Below are 20,834 nucleotides of genomic sequence, written 5' to 3' on the forward strand. Positions count from 1 at the left end.
ATTCATCTTATTCAAATTGGTTTTAAATCTTAAAACACAGGTATATCAGGATAGAATTTCAAAATTCACTTTAATCAGACCAAATGTTATAAAACCCAATAAACTAATACTTATAAATAATGAAAGACACTTGATTCAAGTTTCAGCATAAGGAGATTTGATGGCTTTCCTAAAAGGCTCACAGTTTGGACATTCTCTGGAAGGCAAAGGCAGAAGGTGAAGTTGAAAAAAAGAAAAGTCAATCCAATTGGATTTTTTAAAAGCAAGAAATTATTATACACACACATATGTATTTATGTATGTATATATATGTATGTGTATACATACATGTATGTGTGTGTTGTGTATACCCTTAATATTAGGCCCCTATATAAAAGCGAAGATATTAAAGGAACTTTCTTCCCTACCTTCCAAGAGGTCAACCAGTCAACATTAATCTTGGTTGTATAGCCTTCGACATATATTTACAAACTTCCCACTAACACTACTTTTGGGTATAATTCCCAATCTTCCATGAATTATGCAAAAGTCTTCTAACTGATCTCCCTTCTCCCATCCTACCACCTATTTTCACTCAACAGAGAGAACCTATTGAAAAGGATGTTTGACCACTTCCTTTCTCTACTTAAAACCCTTCAATGGCTTCCTAATTCCTGATGGAGCATCAGTCTTTCAATGATCCCCATGGCCTGCTGATCTGCCAGCCCTCCCTATCACCTCTCTGACATATCCCATATGACCACAGTGAAAACCAAAGAACTGGCTATGACCAAGCTGAAGAACTGGATGACTATCCCAGGCAAACTATCTGAACTGAAACCCATGGCAGTAGAGTGAAAGGATCCAGGATTCCTGCTCCCGCTGAGGTCAAAACATAACAACCACCTCCATACAGACAAAAAATTATTCCACAGGTAGGAAAATCTACAACAGTGGCCTGAGTATTGAGGTCCTGTGGAAGCTAGTAAAAAAAGGAAGAGGCTAGAGGGGTATTATAATGTGATGAAATAAACAATCACGGAGAGGCATTGCTGAACTAGCACTGAACTAACTTCTTTTCACAGATTATAAGCAAAAGTCCCTGTTCTTTGAGAATAAGGGTCTCATTGGCAAATAACGAGAATGAGGAAGGGTATGACTAAAATTTTACCACCAAAAAAAATGAACTAAAAATTCTGGAAAAAAAAAAACTTTGTTTTTCAAAATAAAATATGGGTTATAATGGCAGCAAGGGCACCAATCAAGTTGCCAATGGGGTTATATGATATGTGACTGCACAACTGACTCAAAAGAGGCATCGGCTATTTTCACAAACATGTTCAAAGACTACATCAACTTTCCTAAATATCCCTCCTCATCCTTTTCACTTGCATCTTTTTCTTCTGAAGCACCTAACACCATCTCTGTCAAATTTTTCTTTATCTACTGCTAACTTGTTTGACTCTCCGGGCTACTCATTTCTCTGAGGCTTTTAATTGCAATTTAAGCAACTTTCTGATATCTTCTTTTTTTTTTTTTTTTTTTTTTTTTTTTTTTGGCTTTTAAGGGCCACAGGTGCAGTATGTGGAAGTTCCCAGGCTAGGGGTCAAATCAGAGTTGCAGTTGCCAGCCACAGCCACAGCCACAGCCACAGCAATGTGGGATCTGAGCCATGTGTGCGACCTACACCACAGCTCACGGCAATGCTGGATCCTTAACCCACTGAGCAAGGCCAGGGATCAAACCTGCATCCTCATGGATACTGATTGAGTTCTTTTCACTGAGCCACAAGGAGAACTCCTCTAATATCATTTTAACTAACTTCAGAAAACCTGCATCTTTTGTTAGGCCTGTGAGTATGGTTTTTTTAATCAAATGCAAAATTGTCTGCATTGTTTTATATTATACTTTCTGATATTTACTTACAACCTTCAATGACATGGCCCTATGGATAGGAATAGATACTACTCTTGTTCAGTATAGGCAGGGGTGGGGCCAGAATATTTGACAAAAACCCATGTCCATTATTTCAACTGACTTAATCTTTACATCATAAGAAGTAGGCTGTAGTATTCCTATGTTGCTGATAGGACTACTCAACTTCAGAAGTTGAACAAACTTGTATGCATTATAAACCCTCAGCCTGTCTCAGTCTACTGTATATACTCTTTCTACTTAGCATATGTACAGCAATATATTTTTTCCATTTTTTAAAAGTATGATTGGAGTTCCCATCGTGGCGCAGTGGTTAACAAATCTGACTGGGAACCATGGGGTTGCAGGTTTGATCCCTGGCCTTGCTCAGTGGGTTGAGGATCTGGCGTTGCCATGAGCTGTGATATAGGTTGCAGACACAGCTCAGATCTCGAGTTGCTGTGGCTCTGGCATAGGCCAGTGGCTACAGCTCCAATTGGACCCCTAGCCTGGGAATCTCCATATGCCGCCAGAGCAGCCCTAGAAAAGACAAAAAGACAAAAAAAAAAAAAAAGTATGCTTGATTTACAGTGTTGTGCCAATTCCTGACATATAGCAGAGTGACCCCGTCATACATATATACACATTCTTTTTCTCATATTATCTTCCATCATGTTCTATCCCAAGAGACTGGATATAGTTCCCTGTGCTTTACAGCAGGACCTCATTGCTTATCCATTCTAAGTGTAACAATTTTCATCTACTAACCCTAAACTCCCAGTCCATATGACTCCCTCCCACCCTCTCCCTTTAGAGCAATATATTTTGACTTAAGCTTTGTAAAAGCATATGAGGTAAGTAAAGAAATTGTTACTCCTATTTCATAGAAGAAGAAACTGATCTGCAGAGTGGTCAAATAACTTCTCTGTGGTATCCTCAGTGGAGACATCAAAGAGAAAATTTTATGAACATCATAGGTTGATAAACTATAGTCTATCTCTGTATGTGTGTGTGTACATACATACATGTGTGTCTAAATAAATAAATAAGTTTTCCCCATGATACTGAACAAAGTACTTTTTAACTATTTGCTTAATCAGATTGCCAAAGTCTGAACTTTCTATCCAGTTTTAGTAGGCAAGTCTGGAGCCCTGTACTTCTCCACTAAGGCAGCCAAAATGCTCCTTAAAACTTGAGATTTCTGGACCCCACTCTACACATAACTAAATCAGAAAATCTGACCATAGGACGTAGGAATTTGCATTTTAATAGGCTTCCCAGATAATTTTTATTCACACTAAAATTTGAGAACAATAGCATTGAGGATATAATAGCAGCTCAATTTAGAAAGTGTTAGATCAAATAACAACCAAAAAAAAAATGTGTTAGATTGGAGTTCCCGTCGTGGCACAGCAGAAACGAATCCAACTAGGAACCATGAGGTTGCAGGTTCGATCCCTGGCCTAGCTCAGTGGGTTAAGGATCTGGCATTGCCCTGAGCTGTGGTGTAGGCCGAAGATGCAGCTTGGATCTGTCACTGCTGTGGCTCTGGCATAGGCTGGCAGCAACAGTTCTGATTAGACCCCTAGCCTGGCAACCTCCATATGCTACGGGTGCAGCCCTAAAAAGACAAAAACAAATGAAAAAGGTGTTAGATCATATGCAATTATAATTAAGTGAGGTTAGGCCATCTCCTGACATATTCTGAAAGCATCTGAAGGAAGTCTATTAGTCTATTAATCAGAGATATACACTGTTAGAATTCACAAACAATAGGTTGATTAATATGGCATTATAATTACATACGATTAGCACCAGGGGAAAAGATAAGAATCCAAGCAAACTGAAATACGTAGAAGGTAACAAAGAGTCAATGTGAAAAAAAAAAAAAAAAAGGGTCAATCTTAAATAAGATATACTTACTTGCTGACATTTTTAACCAATCTGGTCACCTAAGAGGTAAAAGTTCACATCAGAGTGCCATAAGGGTATATTTATAAGTCAAAGTGAAAAATAATGTTAAAGAGCTAAAAAAATAAGAATCAATGCCTTGGAAAGCATTAAGTATCAGGAAAGTTCATGAACAACATTATGACCTCTGAAAAATAATTTCAGTGCTTTTGGTCCAAGGACAGATCCTAAGTCAATGCATGGCTGGACCTCCTGTCCAGCACCTAAGAGGGATTCCTTCAGGGTCTCCTCTTTGCAAGTCATAAGGAATTGGAGATTTTTAGTGCAACAACACTATGTTCTCAAAAGACCATGCAGTAAACATATGTGTGTGTATATATATATATATATGTATATATATATACACACATCTTTTTTTAAAACTTAGGAATTACTCTCTGAATTTTGATCTAGTCTTCTTTCTGCACAAGCAAAATACTAGCATTCATTTCTTTGGCTCATTTATTGTGGGCGGTTTCCATTTCTGAATGTCACTTTATATTTTTTTAGTTAGTTGGTGTTCAGTTATATCTGGATGCAACATCTCCGACCAAATTCTCACACTTTTCATTTAGGACTAGTTAATTGCTTACAGAAGTTCCACTAAAAACATTTAAAAGGTCTAGTTGGGAGTTCCCATCGTGGCTCAATGGAAAATAATTTGACTAACATCCATGAGGTTCGATCCCTGGCCTTGATCAGTGCGTTAAAGATCCGGTGTTGCCATGAGCTGTGGTGTAGGTCACAGATGTGGCTCAAATTCAGCATTGCTGTCGCTGTGGGGTAGGACAGCACCTATAGCTCCTATGCAACTCCTAGACTGGGAACCTCCATATGCCTAAAAAGAAAAAACAAATTTAAAAATTAAAAAAATAAATAAAAGGTCTAGCTGTCATTCTCTAAAGGGGCTAAGAAGTGCCAATCCAATTATTACTCAAGTAAAGAAGAATGGGAAGTGACAAAATGAGGCTACTGTCTTAATAAGTATGTGATAATTTAGGCTTAAATTGCAAAAACAATTTCAATTATAGCATAAACAAGCCAATAAGAGTAAAAAACAGACACTATTCAAGACAGCAGTGACATACACTTAGCTTCCTGTCCCAAAACGAAAATAGTTAAAGGTTTTGCTCCTAAAGTTTATTTTACATTTGACAAAAACGTCAAAAAAATTTTTTAAATGGCTCCTTTACCAAAAGAATATATTTTGAGTATTTTAAACAATGAATTAATAACTAAATTTTCAGTCTGTAATATATCTTTTCAAATTGAAACAATATTCAGATTTTTAAAAATTAATATATTCACAGCTATCTCAAACTATGAAAATTTTCGGTAATGGCAGCTTTTCTAATCTATCTATGAGACCACTTGACATCCACAAACTATAACAAATTTGACCTTTTTATAAAGGAAGGTTGGAAATAAGCTTTTTGTCTAAGCCATACTCCTAGTTTATTTAAAGGTATGATAATCTGCCTAACATATTCAAAAGAAAAGTATCCGATGTCAGTGAGAGATGACATTATCTCTACTAACATTAAAACTACAGCAATAAAACATTCTTAGTTGACTCAAAGCTTTTTTTTTTGTTTTAACAAGTTCTATTAAAAACTAGATGGACCATAGAGTTCCCATTGTGGCACAGTGGTTAACGAATCCAACTAGGAACCATGAGGTTGCGGGTTCAATTCCTGGCCTTGCTGAGCAGGTTAAGGATCTGGCATTGCCGTAAGCTGCAGTGTAGGCCGCAGACTCAGCTCGAATCCTGCTGTGGCTCTGGCGTAGGCCAGTGGCTACAGCTCTGATTAGACCCCTAGCCTGGGAACCTCCATATGCCGCGGGAGCAGCCCTAGAAAAGGCAAAAAGACAAAAAAAAAAAAAACAAAAAAAAAACTAGATGGACCAAAACAAAAACACCTGGATTAACTAAGACTTGTCACTTTGATAAAAACGTGTGAACTGCTATTGATTTTTAATTCCTCTGGACTCTGAAATTATGCTAACAAACTTTCAGATTATTCAGCACGGTTGGATGACTTTTTTTTTTTTTGCTTTATAGGGCCAAATGTGTAACCATATGAAAGTTCCCAGGCTAGGGGTGGAATTGGAACCGCAGCCGCTGGCCTAAGCCATAGCCACAGCAATGCAGGATCTGAGCCAAATCTTTGACCTATACCACAACTCACGACAACATCAGATCCTAAACCCACTGAACGAGGCCAGGGATTGAAGCCACGTCCTCATGGATACTACTCAGGCCCATTACCAATGAGCCACAATGGGAACTTCCTGGATGACATTTTATATTAGTTAATTTTACAATCACACAATCTGGAAGCAGTGGGCTCAAAATACATTTTGTAATTGAGCACAATTAAAAGATAGTATCTACTTTCCATTGGACTTTTCAGGAAAGACAGCAACTCAGAACTCTAACAATACAGACTAAAAGAGGGTGAAAAAGTGTAGTTGAACATAACTTCGTAAAAAGTGATGGGAACAAGTAATGTCAAAGTTGATTCTTTCTCAATTAATTTTAGTTGAATAAGAAAAAGACTTGAATATTTATTTTTCTAAAAAATTTGCCTTAATTTCAGAGATCTTCCTGAAATTCACAACTCAAGGATCTTGGTGGTAGTTTTGGCTATTCTCAGTTAGAAACGAGCTAAAAATAAATAGCTAGGACTCATGCTGAACATGAGGTTTCCTACCACTAAGGGCACAGGCAAATTCAGCACCTTATCTGACACATGTCAGAGAACATCTTAAAAGCAATAAAAAATACAAATACATTAAAACCATAAGTTCACAGACTAGTTAATAGGCTATTTCTTTTCCTCTCTCTATAGAAGTTTACCTCCATCAGTTTAATCACTAGCTCAATCTCAATAACTTCTGATTAAAATCATTTCTTGGGAGTTCCCGTGTGGTTCAGTAGAAACAAATCTGACTAGTATCCATGAGGAACCTCCATATGCCCCGAGTGTGGCCCTAAAAAGACAAAAAAAAAAAACAAAAACAAAAAACCTTTTTTTTTTTTTTTTTTTAACCATCCATTTAGCCTCCCAGCCAGCCCCTACAATGAGCAAGACACTGGGCTGGAATTTTCTAAAGAAATATTTATGGCTGGCACGAGAAGGCTAAAAAGTTTGATTTCCTTTTGTAATGAAAACTGTTGTGATGTGAATCTGACTTCTTCAGTTCTTAAGCCTAGAAAGTAAATTTTCGAGGTAGCCTAGTTGCCTTCCCAAATTTCTTGATTGTTGCTGAGTCAGGATGGCAAGGGGATGCTTCCTGTCTCAAGGACTAGCACTGTCTTCTGAAGAGCATTTCCTAAGTGGACCTATTAACTTGATCCTCTAAAATACGTAGTTTAAACATAAGAACTATTTCTTCTATCTGTGCTCAAGCTAGTTAAACCATGTCCTAAGGATGCTGATTCCACATGGTTTGCCACAAAATAAAATTCCTCCCCCCAACAATATCTCTATGACTTCAAATTTCCATTAGGTTTATTTAAGTGGATTATACCTGAAGAGGAGGAAACACCTGCCACAGACATAGCATAAATATTCAGTTATTTAAACTTACTTTAGAAGATGGAAACTTTCTATTAAAATCCTATTAAATCAAACCCACAAGCTTCTTGCATAAAATTATTTCAATATTCTGACAAGGTACGGTGGGGTATGAGTGATAGAAAGGCATTCCTTAAATTTTTAAACACACTCTGAGTGAGAAGAATCTATTATGTTGAAAAAACATGAAATAAAGTGCATTTCTTAGGAAAAAATATATATATATATGAACACATGCACAAGCACGCACACATACACAATACATTGTCAGAAAAGAAGATGGACCCAAAAAAATTTACGAGACCAATCTCTACATTAATTTAGAGCAATTTTAAAATTAGCCAGGGCAAATGACTAGTTACATTGAAATACAAACTCTTCCAACAGCTAGCTAGTTCAAGATGTCTAAATTAAGACAGCTTCACCAGGAATAAGACTGAGTCCACATTATTTCATCTTAGTCAAATGTGCTTCTTTATATATCAGGTTTCTCTTTTGCTCTTTTTAGATTATTTCCTATGTGAAATGTGAAAATCTACATATCACACTATTTTTACTCCCTAATACAAAGATAATAAGTCATTTTAAATGATAATGATAGGTTTTACTTAAAAAGGGGAAATTTATAAACCAAAAGTCACACTAAATATCACACACAAACCTTAGCCAATATACACAAAATAAATGCATACTTTAAAAAATAATTCTATATGCCTACAGATATAAAGAACACACCAGATATTAAAAAAAGCCATTTTCTCATCAATTCTCAGTGTAATATTGGAACTATACCTAGAGTTAATGAATTCATAGAGTTTGAGGCAGGGAGATGGAAGGAAGGTGACATTTAAAAGTTACTTTTTCATCTGTACATTTTTCTGAGTTCACCCTGAGGTTTGAAATCACATAGCACTCCGAAAGCCACCTAATCTCAATTCCTAGTTTAGAAATTCCACACTACCAAAATCTCCAGTCCTCTCTATACACAAAATGGAACCGTTTTTCATTCCGTGTATCTATGAGAGTGGTGTTTACATAAGCAATAGTAAGGAGTCATCAGCCCTTTACCAGACACTGTCATAATTTTCATCCATTAAAGCTACTAGCAGGTTTGTCACTTTAGTTTCCTAAGTTACCAAGATAACAACCCACATTATAAACATGAGCACTTTCATTTCTAAAGAGACATTAGATAACCCAATTGCAGACTAATCACCATGAACACTACTGATTACGTGTTCACACGGTATACGTAAGCTATCCCTATTAATGAGTCAAACTTTGAAAGGCATAACTCATAATTAGCTGGAAATCGTGACTCCGTGTTATAAATCAGGTTAACAAAAAGGTTCCTTATGAAGGACTCTAACTGCCCCTCTAATTAAAATCAACAAATTTTAAAACATGTGCAGTAGCGTGAAACGAAGAAAAGTGGGAAAACAGACTGATGTGCCAATTATTAGAATGTTAAGTGGGACAAAAATGAGCTATCATGATTTTCTATAAATGCAAAACAGTTGTATATTAAGTGCTATCATTCAATCTACATGGATTTTCCATTATAATGGGAGAGGTGACATTAATATTCTGGTATTTCCCCTTTTAAAAAAATGTCCCCAAAGGTAGTCATTAACCACATGTTATCTCCCAAGCACTTGAAATGTGGTGACACCAGACTATGCTGTAAGTGGAAAATACACACCACATATTTAGACACATACAAAAAGCAGAAAGCAAAATATCTTGATTTTTACGTTGATTTTACATTGACATGATACAATGGATTAATTTAAACAGTATCATCACAGATTCCATCTGCTGTGGGTTTTTTTTTCTTTTTACTTTTTTAAGAGACAACTAGAAAACATAAAAACCCACAGCATGTATACATGCTCCTGTTGTATTGCTATTGGATAGCACTTATCTATAATGTTTACAGGACTGTTTTCATCAAAGCCACTGGGTGACACTGTTTCTCCACTAAATTGATGCAACGAAAGCAATTTCCTGGCAGAGGAAAAAGTCTTACGTGTATGTAAGCATGCACGCACATATACACACACACACACAACAGACATCATGTGCTCCTTATAATTATTCCTATTCTTAGGGTGAAAAATCATGAATACACTTAAATAATTTTATCACTATTTTATTAGCAAGACAGGCAATACTTAAAATCTGTAATAATCACTCAGATTCCTCAATAATAAATGACAGCTCTAATCAAATCAAAAAGGCAGAAACTGTTTGGTCTGTGACTTTTTCCAAACACCTTCCCATCTCTAAGTAGTAAAGCCCTTCAAGACCTCCTATAACATCCCATCCTTTTTACTTACATTTTAATGGATTCCTACAGAAACCATGCAAAATAATTTAGATGAACAAAAACCACCAGCTGTTTTTGCTAACAAAGAAACGCTTCACTGATGTGCAGATAACTTTTCGCCTTAAAGTTTGAAATCCTGAACATTTTTAAATCAATTTATGGAAAGACAAATGAAAACAAAAATCAATATTTAAACTACCATCACACACTCTTCTTTGGTGAAATTAAGACTCCACCAAGTTAGACCTTGCAATGCAATTGACATGCATTTCTGGGACAAAGTCCTGAATAATACATTCCAAAGGCTGTCTGTTAGATGATCAGAAAATTCATTTTGTAAGGACTCAAAAGAGTTTGTGTTATTTGTACATTCAATGGGTTTTACTCAACCTTCTAATTCTGAATGAGAAGTTAGAGATGGCTCCACGTGTAAAATCACAAATGATACATAGGCTTAAAATGACCTGCCTGACTCCTTTCCTATCTATTCCCTCAGCAGCAGATTCAAGTTCAAGAGAGAACTGGATAAAAGCCAACATTTTGCCTCAGACTGCCTGCATACTTTTAGCTGACTCTCTCTCAGTTTCCTTCCCTCTAAACTCAGACTAATTCTAGTCTCCTAACTACAGGCTGCACAGAATTAAGCCTTTTAAGATTTTAAGATCTCAGTGCAACAAGTTACTTACAGCCACAGTTTAATTTTACCTCAGCAGAGGAAAGCAATCATTGTGCTACCTTAAAGTATAACATATCCTAAATCATATGTTTTACCTTTATTTCAGAAGTCCTATCAATGTATACAAAATTAATTTCCACTTCAAAGAAAAAAAACTTCCTTGTCAAAATATAAACCTGCTCAAAATCTAGAACATTTGTGTTTAACTGTTATATGCTGAAAACCTTCTGAAAGTCTGTGAAAATAAAAACTTTTTTCCCCAGAAAAATGAACAGATACAGTCTTCCATAAAATTTCAGAGAAGAGATGGACAGTTCTGGATCTAGATTTAAAACTTGCTCTAAGTTATTATACGCATTCCTTCAACGATTAGCTAAGAGGTCATTTAGATATTTTACTCTGATTTCCCCTTTCTTTATTGCTGATGTCTCATTATCCTAACTAGGCGTTAAGCTCTCGAGAGCCAGCCTGTGTATAATTTGTAGCACAAGGCTTAATGCACAAACAAAATATGTTGATATGACATTTTATAGGTTCACTGACCAAAGACCTTTATAAATAACATTAGCTAAGGATCGAATCTTCTTTTAAAATAGTGTGCATTTTGGGTGAACACGTACAGTCAACTAATGGTTTCGACTACCGTTATCTGTCAAATCTTTCTCTGAACTACGACTTAGGCGTATCTTTAAGATTTTTCTCCACCAGAGATCAAAACTGTGTATTTTTTTTTTTAAAGGATACAAACGAACTTATTTGCAGAAGAGAAAGAGATTCACAGACTTTGAAAACAAGCCCATGGTTACCAAAGGGGACAGGTTGTGGGGAGGGATGGACTGGGGGTTTGGGACTGGCATATGCACACTGAGGTATACAGAAGAGTTGCCAACAGAGACTTGCTGTATAGCACAGGGAACTCTACCCAATATTCTGATAATCTAGGTGGGAAAAGAATCTGAAAAAGAAGGGATGTATGTACACATATAAATGAATCAATTTCTTGTACAGTAGAAATTATCACGACATTGTAAATCATCTACACTTCAATAAGACTTTAAAAAATAAAAATAAAAAGGTTACAGCCCCCCCACAGATCAAATCTGTGTATTTTATGTTAACAACAGTGCAAACATACATTTTCAGTAATTCCTACCTATACATATTTAAGGATTTAAATATGTATTTAAATTTAAGGATTTAAATTTCTATGTAAAGGAATAATGCTCATTTGAATATTAACAGAGTACATCTTTAGGTGCAAAAATATGGTGTAAGATATTTTCAAGCAAAAAAAGCCAACAACAAAAACCATAAAACAAAAAATAGAAGAATATATGACTAGGTGTAGTTCAAGTGTCTAAATCTTCTGGGGTTCATTCTGAATTATTTGATAGAGCTTCACTGAAAATATGAATGTAGAAAATAAACACAAATTGAGTTTTCAACCTAATATATTTGAGGCTTTTAAAAAAAAAGTCACAATTTATCACGCCCAGAAAAGGGAGGTGGAGACTCCATGCAAAAGGGGACACTTGGTCAACAAAAACAATTCACCAGAAACACGTAGGAGTGGCCATAATTTCACTAAGCTAAAGAAACTTGACCTATACAAGAAGGTTTTCTGAAAAACCCAACTCACACCCCTGAGCCCCAAATAAACTCATTCTTTTGATAGATTAAATAACAACTTTTCAATGAGGCCTATATAGACTCCGTTGGGCTGTTAATGGCACAAACCGTATTAATTAAAAATCTTAAAATATACTATATAGGCCTATTTCTAATTTTGAGGTTCATAAACATCCTACTGCAACATAATAAGTGAGAACTTATTTAAAACGGAAGTGAAATTAAATTTCAGGAGTCTTTAGACTCCTGAAGAGATTCTTCTCAGAGCTATATTTCCTAATAGAATACAACAAATTCACACAAATGTCACTACAGATATAATGAATGTTTTTTCATTCCAGTGTCACTCACCCTTGCCTGCCTGCACCCCCTCCCCCCAGGCTTTTCAAAATGTATTTCATACACAGAGTCACTGTTCTGGTTGTTTATTTAATTAACATGACAGCCCAGCATACACAGCATTTCTTTCAGTTCTACAGTTTTAACTTTTTTATACTTTAGACTCAATACAGAAAGAGTAAAATTACTGTTTGACTGCCTCCAACCTCTGTAAATTTATATAGATTCACTGACTATTTCTGTCAGTTAAGTTTTTTCAGTATGCTTTAAATATCTACATTCGCCAAGTAAAATCACAATTTTGTTCCCACGCACAAAAAAAAATTCTTTCCCTTCACCTTTCCCAAAGGATAAGAAAATCTTTTCCCTTTTTAGTGTTTTCAGAAGCTGGCATTAATTAATTTTAATTCTGTCAGCAGGTCATAAATAAGCAATATTGTTCTTTGTATCGCCATAAGCTGTGTTCTACTGAAATGTAATAGAAGCTACAATTGAATTCAAAACCCATGATTGTTTCCAAAATTTATTCAATTTGAGAAATATGTTATACTGAAATGTATTTAAGGATTTCCTGTACTTTCCTAAGAATGCTTCTGTATTTTAAATCTATACTGCTAACACAAGTAAGCTATACCTTTTAACAAAGATGTAAGAAGGCCTACCATAGGCCTAGCACTGAAAACTATACCTACTATATATTCTGCTATTTTTTGTTTCATCATTCTTGTGGTTGGCTTTTTTGCTTGAAAATATCTCTCTTACACCAGTCATAAAAACCTTGATTCCACTTTTTTTTTTTTTTTTTTCTTAGGGCCACAATTGCAGCATATGGAAGTTTCCAAGCTAGGGGTTGAAACAGAGCTGCAGCTGCCGGCCTATGCCACAGTCACAGCATCACGGGATCTGAGACTCATCTGTGACCTACACTACAGCTCACAGCATCGCTGGTTCCCCGATTCACTGAGCGAGGCCAGGGATCCAACCCGCAGCCTCACGGACACTGGCTGGATTCGTTTCCACTGTGCCACGAAGGGAACTCCCCCTTGATTTTACTTTTTTTTTTTTTTTTTGGTCTTTTTGTCTTTTTTGTTGTTGTTGTTGTTGTTGTTGTTGCTATTTCTTGGGCTGCTCCCGTGGCATATGGAGGTTCCCAGGCTAGGGGTTGAATCGGAGTTGTAGCCACCAGCCTACGCCAGAGCCACAGCAACGCGGGATCCGAGCCGCGTCTGCAACCTACACCACAGCTCACGGCAACGCCGGATCGTTAACCCACTGAGCAAGGGCAGGGACCAAACCCGCAACCTCATGGTTCCTAGTAGGATTCGTTAACCACTGGGCCATGACGGGAACTCCTGATTTTACTTTTGATAACCACACACCAGACTCTTAATCATCACATCTCTACAAAAATCTGCTAAAGATTTTTTTTTTTCCTCTTTTTAGGGCCACACCCGCAGCATGTGGATGTTCCCAGGCTAGGGGTCTAATCCGAGCTACAGCTGCAGGCCTACACCAGGGCCACAGCAACGAGGGATCTGAGCCGTGTTTGTGACCTATACCACAGCTCACAGGAATGCCGGATCCTTAACCCACTGAGTGAGGCCAGGGATCGAACCTGCAACCTCATGGTTCCTAGTCGGATTCGTGTCCAATGTGCCACGAGAGAAACGCCAAAAGATGTTTAAGAGCTTTCAGGACCTATGCATGGGAAACAATTCTGATTTTTTAATTACACGGTGTGAAGTATAGATTTACACCTTTCTGAGACTACACTCTTCACCAAGAATTTTGCCATCAAGTGGTACAAATGCATTCATGGTGAGAGGCATGTGGCTTGTGTTTCTTCTATGTGAAACCACAGGCAAAAAATATTAAATTCATCTTAAAGTGGAACCAAAGTAAAATGGCCTTGGTTTGGAATCTTTCAAAAATGCTTTACAAGGTGGTCCCAGTAATTAGAGGGGGACAATTGACCAATTATGTCCTTTGATGTATAAAGAGACTAGAGAGACACCCCCCCTTCAAACACAATGTCCATGTGTTAAATATTGGAAAATTTTATGTTGAAAAAAACATATTTATTAATCATGCATAATAGCTAATAATTCAAGAAATTCTAAGGATCTTAGTGTTAGGAGGGGACATTGATTCCCTGAGAGATACATACCTGCCCTGGGACATGAACATCTCTTAGGAAAGATATACACACCTTCATGGAAACATCTGCCTTCTTAACGCTGCCAACCAAAAAAGTACAGTGCAACACACAGATTTACAAAATCTTGAGGATGGTGGGCTGGGGGGACTGCCCCCAAAGCCACATAAAAGTTACAAACTTTGTTCTTCCCTGAGAATAGATACCTGCCTGCAAAGCATCTCACAGTTACACTCCATGTGCCATTAATTCTTCAGTTGATGATTCGATCTATGTCTCCTGTCTTTGATGGAAGCCATCTTTATGATCAGTGTTGCAAAACTCCATTCTGTATGTAATATCTGATCTACTGCCTTAATTATGGTTCGGGAAGGGAAGCAGGGAGGGAGGGAAATACATCTGTCATTTGGTTTGCCTTATGGGAATTTTTATCATCTATTCTCCTTGACCTTTTAGAATTGAGTCATTGAAAAGAGAGACAGGTCCTAAACAAGTGGCTGCTATCATTCACATGGAGAAGAAAAGGCTGAAATTTTCTCACCTTTAAACCCCACAATGAGCAAGGTCCAAAGAAATTCTCTGCCAGCCTCTGTGTTTTATGTCCTTCCACCTCTATTTAAAATTCACTTGTTGCCTGAGGATTATCTCAAATTGAGAGGAGACAGTCTTTCAGAAAAGATCTCCTAATCAGGTAGCATTCAGGGCAGTGTTAACATATGTGTTTTATAATTATTTTGCTTCTTGACTTCATAAAGCATGCAAATGACACGGGTACACTTTGCACCCTTAATCAGAAGTGTGTTTCCTTGTGATAAACAGATAAGCCATTCACTATATAGCTCCTGAACTTTTCACACAGTTTGGCTAACGTATGAGATATTGCCCTGTCTTATAAGATCCTATTGCACGCTAGTTCCCACCCACTCCCCACAATTATGCTCAGCAACAACTTTCATGGCTCATATATAAAAACTAGTCTTAAGTAACACGCACACACTCACCCATGCCCTCATTAAAATTTCAAGTAAATAAATTTCTACTAAATGTAACCTTGTTTTTTCATCCGCCAAGAGATAATCTCTCACTTTAGAATAGTCTTCATAAACACGGCCTTTAAAAAAAAAAAAATGGTGACCAAAGAAACTGACCAAAATAGATAATTTTCAACAGCATTCATCAGCAAAAACATTTAAAAGTGCAATGCTGTTATTTTCTTATAATTTGCAGATAATTCAAACCCCCCATTTATCAATTCAAACCAGAGAAAACCAATAAAAACCCACAGCTTAATTAACACCACTGGTTAATTCACCTAAACATCTTCTTATGTTAAATCCACCCTTAACTCCTTAACTTCTAAATGTTAATGTGGAATTTCAGAAAGTAAATTTCGAGGATTAATTTAAAGTCAAGTTATTTATGATTATATCACAGATTTGCCTTAGAAATTCAGGTTCAATTTTGCAATGATTAAATCACATTTCCCCATAAATTAAGTGTGTTTGAAACGTATTTAAACTAATAGTGCTTTTATTTAAAAGACATTCCCTCCGGTAACTTTGAAAAGAAATTAGAATGTGTTTTTCCCCTAATTGGTTTACCCTTAAATAGATAGGTTACTTTATTCTGCTGATTTCCAAATTTCTAGCAAAACTAAGTATCAGTCAGTGGCCTGTTTTTAACTTCATTCTCAGAGTAAGCTAAACCGAAGAAATATTTGCTTTATCTAAACAAAAAGCTAAATAAGTACATTTGTTTTAAAGCAAACATAGAGACTATGATGCTGTCATCCATTCTGCTAAATAATGTCAAACAACCACATTCTGTGTAATCAACTCCATTTCAGAAACAAACTGGCCACTACACCATATGGTGACTGCTATTTCTTAGAAATACCCAAATGATTATCCACAGAATAACCTAAAAAGAAAAAGCTCACTATGTCTTAGAGTAGTCTCTCACTCCCTAAAGTTGTTCTAATAGCACCACAGGTACACAAGCATAAATTTAAATGGGAAAGTGTAAATTTCCATTTGCTGTACATAACCAGCTCTCTGCCACCCCCACCCAAGTGTCAAATCTGCTTGGAGTAGAGAGGTGAACACTAAGTATTCCTTTTCAGATACAATCTGCATTTAAAATTAGGATTTGTTCCTTTAATGCCCCTTATAGCAGCTATAAGGGTCTCAAAACACTTAATGATAATAAGGCTACTGGTCCCCAAAATTCACTGAACTTTTATCCGGAATAACTTCACTCATAATACTAGATTCCTCCTCCTCCCTGAAATACTTATATCACCAGATTTAAAAATACTCTCCTGAATTAATATTTCCTGCATAAATCCATTTGAATTTCTAAATATTCACTTAAGTATGTAGATACATAAGAGAAATGTCTCTTTTTAGTTTACATTAAAGCACAGTCCACAATTTTGACAAATTCTGATGCGCAAGAAAAACTATTCCCCAAATTGAAGTTTATAAACAAAACAGATTAGCATGTGATAATGTATGTCCCCAAATTACATTTAAAAACAAACTGGGCACCACCAAACACAATCTCCTCAATTAAGACACTGCAAAACCAGAAAATAATCAGTACCTCACTTCAAGTATTCTTTGTTTGTACTCTAGAATATTTTTACTGACTTCCATAAACGTTTACCTGTCCCTTTAGAGGAAAGAAATTTTATAAAAAGAAATAGAAACCTAGTAAAAATCCAAGTCTTAAAAATCACCCACTGCTTAAAAAAAAAATTAAAATAAATAAATAAACTTAATTCGAACATTTCTGCTAAAGGAGGAAAGTATGTGGGCACTTAAAAGTGCAAAGGCGCCATACGCCAGGTGTAGCAAATCTAAAAAGTTGGCCCAGCTGTGGAAGACCCTGCAAATGCCATCTAGTTTTATTACTTATTCGTGTTCCTGTTGTTCAAGGTTATAAAATATTGCGTGAGAGGAGGGGGGAAATTCGCTAGTTTCCAACTAAGGCTGAAGTTAGAGCGCTTTTCTAAGCTATCTTTCCTTCTGTTCCCAGCGATCGAATCCCCTCCACTTTGTGATGGATCTCAAGGGTTTCAAGTTTTCCCCATAGGCGCGAGAGAGGGGCTGCCGGCGCTTACCTGTTCTCTCGGTATGCAGGGCAGAGAGGTCCTCCGATGGGACTTGCTGCTACAGCCGGACATCTCGGCGGACACCACGGAGCTGGACCGCCTCCTCCTCTTAAATACCGGGATATCTTCCTTGGTCCCAGCAAGCAGCTGGGACCCAAAATGCTCCCTCGGAGCCGCCCCCGCTGACTGCGGCAAGATTTGCTCCACGTACCTGGCCAGGAGGATCCCCAGCACGCCGGCCAAGTACGCCAGGTAAGGTCTCCAGGCGACCTTGAATCTCTCTAAGGAAATGAGGGACACCGTCCTGACAGCGCTAGTCAAGGCGATCATGAGGACGCCCAGCCTCAGCCTCAGCACCAGCCATGTCGCGGCGGCCAAGCAGCTGAGCACCACCCCCGCGGCGGGGAGCGAGAGTAAGTGATCCTCCCCGACGCCCAGCCCAATCTGGACGAGCGCTTCCCCCCCGCAGCAGGCGGCCAGCAGCGCGACGGCCAGAGGCAGGCGCACCCCGGCGCGCAGGAGGTACAAGCCCATCCAGAAGAAGGCACAGAGGAGACTGAAGAGCAGCGCCGAGGGCTGCAGCCAGGGGCCGAGCGGCGCGCCGCCCCCGGGAGCACCACCCCGCGGCCCCGGGAAGACGCCCCCTTCTGCGCCCGGGGCCGCTTCCTCCTCCTCCGCCGCCGCCGCCGCCTCCTTACTCCGCTCCAGGTCACAGCCGATCTCCCCGCGGACTAGCCTCACCAACAGCGCCAGCAGAAAGGACAGGGAGCCCGCGTACAACGCGGAGGAAAGTTTCCGGCAGCGCCGGAGCGGCCGCAGCACCAGGTCTCCCCAGCAGCCGCGGCAACCCGAGTCCCGCGGCGGTGCGGTGGCGACGCGAGGGTGCTTGTCCCGGCCATCTGCGGGGGCCGGCCTCGCCTCCCCGTGGCCGGGCTTAGCCCCGACGCGCGCGGCCTTGCCCGGCGCTGCCATGGTGCGCCCTCTTCGCGGAGTCCCCGAGGTCCCCCAGGCACTCCCACCCCGCCACACACACACACACACAGACACGCACACACGCCCGCTCGCCCTCCTCCCAATCCCACCCTCGGAATCCCTCCTTCTCCTCCCAGCCTGGGAGCGTCGAAAGTTTCAGCTTTCGGCAACTCCTGGAGAATACTAGATGCTCCAAAGAGACGCCTTCAAGTTAAAAGCTTAGCACAGGCAGAAAGAATCAGACTTCCTCTTTTTCTCTCTTGGAAAAGCTCTGCAAAATTCTCCGCTCCACCCCCACCCCCGACTTCAGTCCTCCAGGGTCTCTCCCTACTTTGGGATTTTTAAAGATTGCCCAAGGTGTCCAGCGCTCGGGGACCGCAGCCACTGGAGGCGCGGAAGGCGCGGGGAGAGCTCGGGACCATCCCGGGCGCTACTGCGCGCGGGGCCCGCGGCAGACGGAGGTCCCCCTTCTCTTCCTTTCAGCAGCTCTTTATCACTCTTTCTTTCTTCTCTGCCGATCCTCCCCGGCACGGCCCCGGGAAGCGAATCGCCATTCCCTGGGGCAGAAAGCACAGCCTCCCCTGCGTCTGTCGGTCCAGTTCATGGCAAAGGGTGGAAAAAATGGAAAACGGGCTGAGAAATAAGCAAGAAGTTGCTAAGTCCGGTTGGAGAGAGACACAGTCCGAGAGACAAGCGGCTGCGGCAGAAGGAAGGGAGGAAGAGAGAGCTGGAAAGGAAGGGAAAGTGAGAAGGGAGAAGGAGATTTGCTCTCCCCCCTCCCACCCACCCCCGCCCCCTTCTTTTTGGTGCGAGGTTGGTAGTGATTTGCAATTTTGCAGAAGGTAAGGGAGTGAAGACGCTGCTTAAAACTGTATTTAAAAAGCAGGCAGCTGGAGCTATCTGCAATCCCGCTTGCTTTCTTTAAGGCAACTCCCTAGGAAAGCTTGCGCAGGCCAGCTCCCGGCCCTCCCCCGGAGGAGGCGCTACTCTCAGCACCAGAGCTCCTTTCCCCAGAGCGGTGCTGCGCAGCCAGCACTCTGGGGAATGGGTTGCTGAGGCACGTGAACTGCCCAGCTCGCTGCAGCCGGGGGACCGCGGGGGTCTACGGCTGGCCCTCAGGTTGAGCTGTCTAAGATGTTGGAAGGAAAAAAGAAAAAAAAAAAAAAAAAAAGGATTGTGCTTGGATACTTGGCAGGCGACAGGAGCCAACTGACTTCCCACTGTTATTAACATGACAGCCACATCTACTGTCTGAGTGATTCGAAGGTGCTTATAGGTTCTCAAGTCAGGTACAACAGCAAACCAAATTCAGGTGGCATTGTGAGGCCTTGACTGCTCTTGTGGGAAGGTCTGTTTTCAACAGAGAACCCAAGCTTTTCCTGTTGGTCCAAATAATGGAAAATCTCAACAAGTAACCTAGACCATGAGAACATTATTAAGGATAGGTAGGACGGAAGAGCAGGGGGTTTTTTAGTATTACTTAAAATTTTTTTAAAAAGGAAGTATATGAGAGTATTAGTGAACAATTGTTGATGTTGGATGGCAAATTATTTTGAGATTAAGTGACCCTAGCCTCAAGAAGGTGTACAAAGTTATGAAGCCAAAACAGTCAATCAGAAAGCCGTATAAAGAAATCTCAAGGGAAAAGCAGTGAGGACAGGTAGGTGAACAATAGGAAAGATCTTAGTAGGCTGTCTATGGTTGTGAAATACTATGTCTACCATTAATAAAGCTTATGAGAAAAAAATCAGGATCCTAGTTATTTATATTTACAGGATACATATTTCATGTACCACAGTACTGTAGTATTTGAGAAACTAAAGGAAAAACCATGTAAGATAACTTATTACTACGAAGAATAATCATTGGAGTTTTAGAAGTCCATCAAGGGTTTCTTTTTACACCTAGTTCAAGAATGTGATAATCCACGCTTGTTCATTTTTAATATGGCTACCTTAGATGTCATTTGCCCTCACTAATGATGTTAATAACAATCCAATTGTGTCTTAATTATCTTGACACCCCAGGTTAAAGTGTGTTTAGAACCTGGAGTATTTGGATAATTGGCTCAATATCCCACTGTATTTTTATGTGTAAAGCTGAAGCAATATAAAGAAAAGGCAAAGGAGATCCTTGAAGTAAAATTAATTCATGAGGGTAGGGAAGGAGAAAGGCTTAAGTCTTAAGCTTAGCTT

General features: G+C 39.3%; 1 protein-coding gene across 1 annotated transcript in view; it reads right to left on the reverse strand.

Annotated features, from left to right (window-relative positions):
* Positions 1 to 18,203, reverse strand: part of PDE3A (phosphodiesterase 3A) — a gene marked incomplete at its 5' end in the record, with an annotated part of 324,269 nt that extends 306,066 nt beyond the window's left edge. Inside the window, 2 exon segments of the mRNA NM_213736.1 lie at positions 17,677 to 18,041; positions 18,072 to 18,203. Of these exon segments, the coding sequence (NP_998901.1) occupies positions 17,677 to 18,041; positions 18,072 to 18,201 (495 nt within the window).

Source organism: Sus scrofa, chromosome 5 (genome assembly GCF_000003025.6).
Source record: "Sus scrofa isolate TJ Tabasco breed Duroc chromosome 5, Sscrofa11.1, whole genome shotgun sequence".
NCBI classification, from domain to species: Eukaryota; Metazoa; Chordata; class Mammalia; order Artiodactyla; family Suidae; genus Sus; species Sus scrofa.